This window comes from Fonticula alba (genome assembly GCF_000388065.1).
Source record: "Fonticula alba strain ATCC 38817 unplaced genomic scaffold supercont2.2, whole genome shotgun sequence".
NCBI classification, from domain to species: Eukaryota; order Rotosphaerida; family Fonticulaceae; genus Fonticula; species Fonticula alba.
In genome coordinates, this window is record NW_009242972.1 from 2,951,896 (window position 1) to 2,953,944 (window position 2,049).

Consider the following 2,049-nt stretch of genomic DNA (forward strand, 5'->3'; position numbering starts at 1 on the left):
GGGGGGGGGGGGGGCTGGCCAAACACGAACAGGGCGGCCCGCGGTAGGGGGGCTGTCGGCCGGACGAATGTCCGCCATGGGCGAGAGGCAGCTCCTGGCACCCGGGCCGTGGGCCGGGAGGATGGCACGACACCCGGCACCCGGGGCGGCGTGGCCGACCGGCAGTGGTGCCGGACATGGGGCCCATCGCGCAGGGACAAGGGACATAGGGAGTGCAAAAATTGAAGACCAAAACCCGCCTATGGGGGGCGGGCCAGGGAGCGAGCCCCCGGGGCCAAAGGGGGCCATGGCGGCCGCGCGACAGCAAACACAGAGCACCCACGCGGCTCGCCGTGAGGTGGCCATCGGGCGCAGCTTCATCTTCGCCGTTGCCTTCCGTCGAGTGCCCCTTTTGTCTCCCTGCCCCCGCCCCCCCCTTGCGCTTTTCCGTTCTCTCGCGCTCTCCCTCCCCTTGTCTGTCCGTCCGTGTGTGGGGGCCTGTCCTGCTCTCTCGCGCCTCCCGCCCCCCCTCCCCCCTTCCCGCCCTCTGCCCACGGCATCCGCCCATCCGACCCTCCGACCGTCGGGCCTCCCCCCTCCCCTCGCCCCCCCTCTCTCCCTCGCCCTGCCCTCGCATGGTCCCGACAGAGAAGACCGCCACATGCGGCGGCTCCTCGTCTTGCCCTCCGCTCCTGCCGCCTTCTCCGAAGTTGCTGACCCCTGGAACCACGCCCCCTCTTTGCGCGCGGCCCTGTTCCCCCCCCCCCCACCCCCCCTTCCCCCTTTACCCTGCCCGGGTGCCGCCTTACTCTGTCCTGTCCATAACCTGTGTCTGTGTGCATCTGTGCGGGTGCTTTGCCGTTCGCGGCGTCTCCCCCCCCCCCCCGCCTGTGACGGTGCCTTGTGCTGCCCTCGCGTTGGGCGTCCGCTTCGTGTTCGCTCACAAAGAGGGAGTCAAGGGTAACACCACCCTCGGGGACAACCCCTCCGGGCATGATCTGGGCTACATGTCGGCGTCCAGCTCGAACGACTCGCTCAACGACCTGGAGGCCGGGCGCCATGCGGACCGGAAGGCCGGCTATGCCGGCGGCCGCGTGTCCAGCACCCTGTCCATGGGGCCGGGCGGCGAGTCGAGCCGGCAGCTGGGCTCCGGCGGGGCCGGGTCCCAGCCGGCCGGCCAGGAGTCCATCGAGATGAGCGTCATCAACCCCGGCGAGCTGCTCATCATGACCGACTCCGGTGGGTCGGACGACGACTCCTTCGATGCCGGCGACGAGGAGGAGGAGGAGGGCACCCACGAGGGCGGCCCGGCGGGTTCTGCGGCGGCCCCGGCCGCCGTTGCCCCGGCCGGGGGACGGGCCACCCCGCCGCCCGACTTCGAGCAGGGCTCCTACCGGTGAGGCGTGCGCACGGCCGGGGCGTTGGGTGCGTGTGTGCGTGTCCTTGCATGTGCATGTGCACGCGCACCGGCACACGCACGGCGACAAGCCCAGGCGCATGTACTTCCGTGCGCCGGCTCTCGTCGGTCGACGTGTGGCAAGGAGCGGGTCCGTCACTGGCGCGGGCAGGGGGCGGAAGCCCGGCCACAGTGCCGGCAGGTGCCCGTGCCGCCGAGCGCGCGCACGGGCTCCCCTTTTCCGCCGCCGCCGCCGCCGCCGCCCACTCCCCACCACGCGCCCCTAGCCCGCATCTCCCGGCGGGCGCGAGCCCCCACCGCTGTCTCTCGTCCCGAGGGCCCGCGGGAGGGGGCCAGCCTGCTCGACGAGGGAGCCCAGCTGGTCGAAAGGCGCCGGCGCAAGGAGGCCACCCGGGCGGCGGGAGCGCCATCGGGGACGCGGGAGACGTCAAAGGGCCCTGGAGTGCACAAGTATCGTGAGTGGCTGGCGGCAACCTGCCTGCAAGGGAGTATTGTGCCTGCGCGCGGTGCGGGGGGACGAGCAGCTGCCCCGATTTTTCTCTTGACCCCCGGGTCGCCGCTCTCTCGCTCGGGCCCCTCGCGCCGCAAGGGCCCGGCCTCCTGGCATTGCTGGAAGCACGCGCGCTTGTGCATGCCCCCCCTCCCCCCCCCCC

At 72.6% G+C, this 2,049-nt stretch overlaps 1 protein-coding gene across 1 annotated transcript in view; it reads left to right on the plus strand.

Annotated features, from left to right (window-relative positions):
* The window catches only part of H696_01620 (hypothetical protein), a gene marked incomplete at both ends in the record, with an annotated part of 3,072 nt that extends 1,693 nt beyond the window's left edge, over window positions 1-1,379 (plus strand). The window contains one exon of the mRNA XM_009495523.1: window positions 928-1,379. Within this exon, the coding sequence (XP_009493798.1) occupies window positions 928-1,379 (452 nt within the window). The remainder of the gene's footprint in view (window positions 1-927) is intronic.
* Window positions 1,380-2,049: the final 670 nt, after the last annotated feature.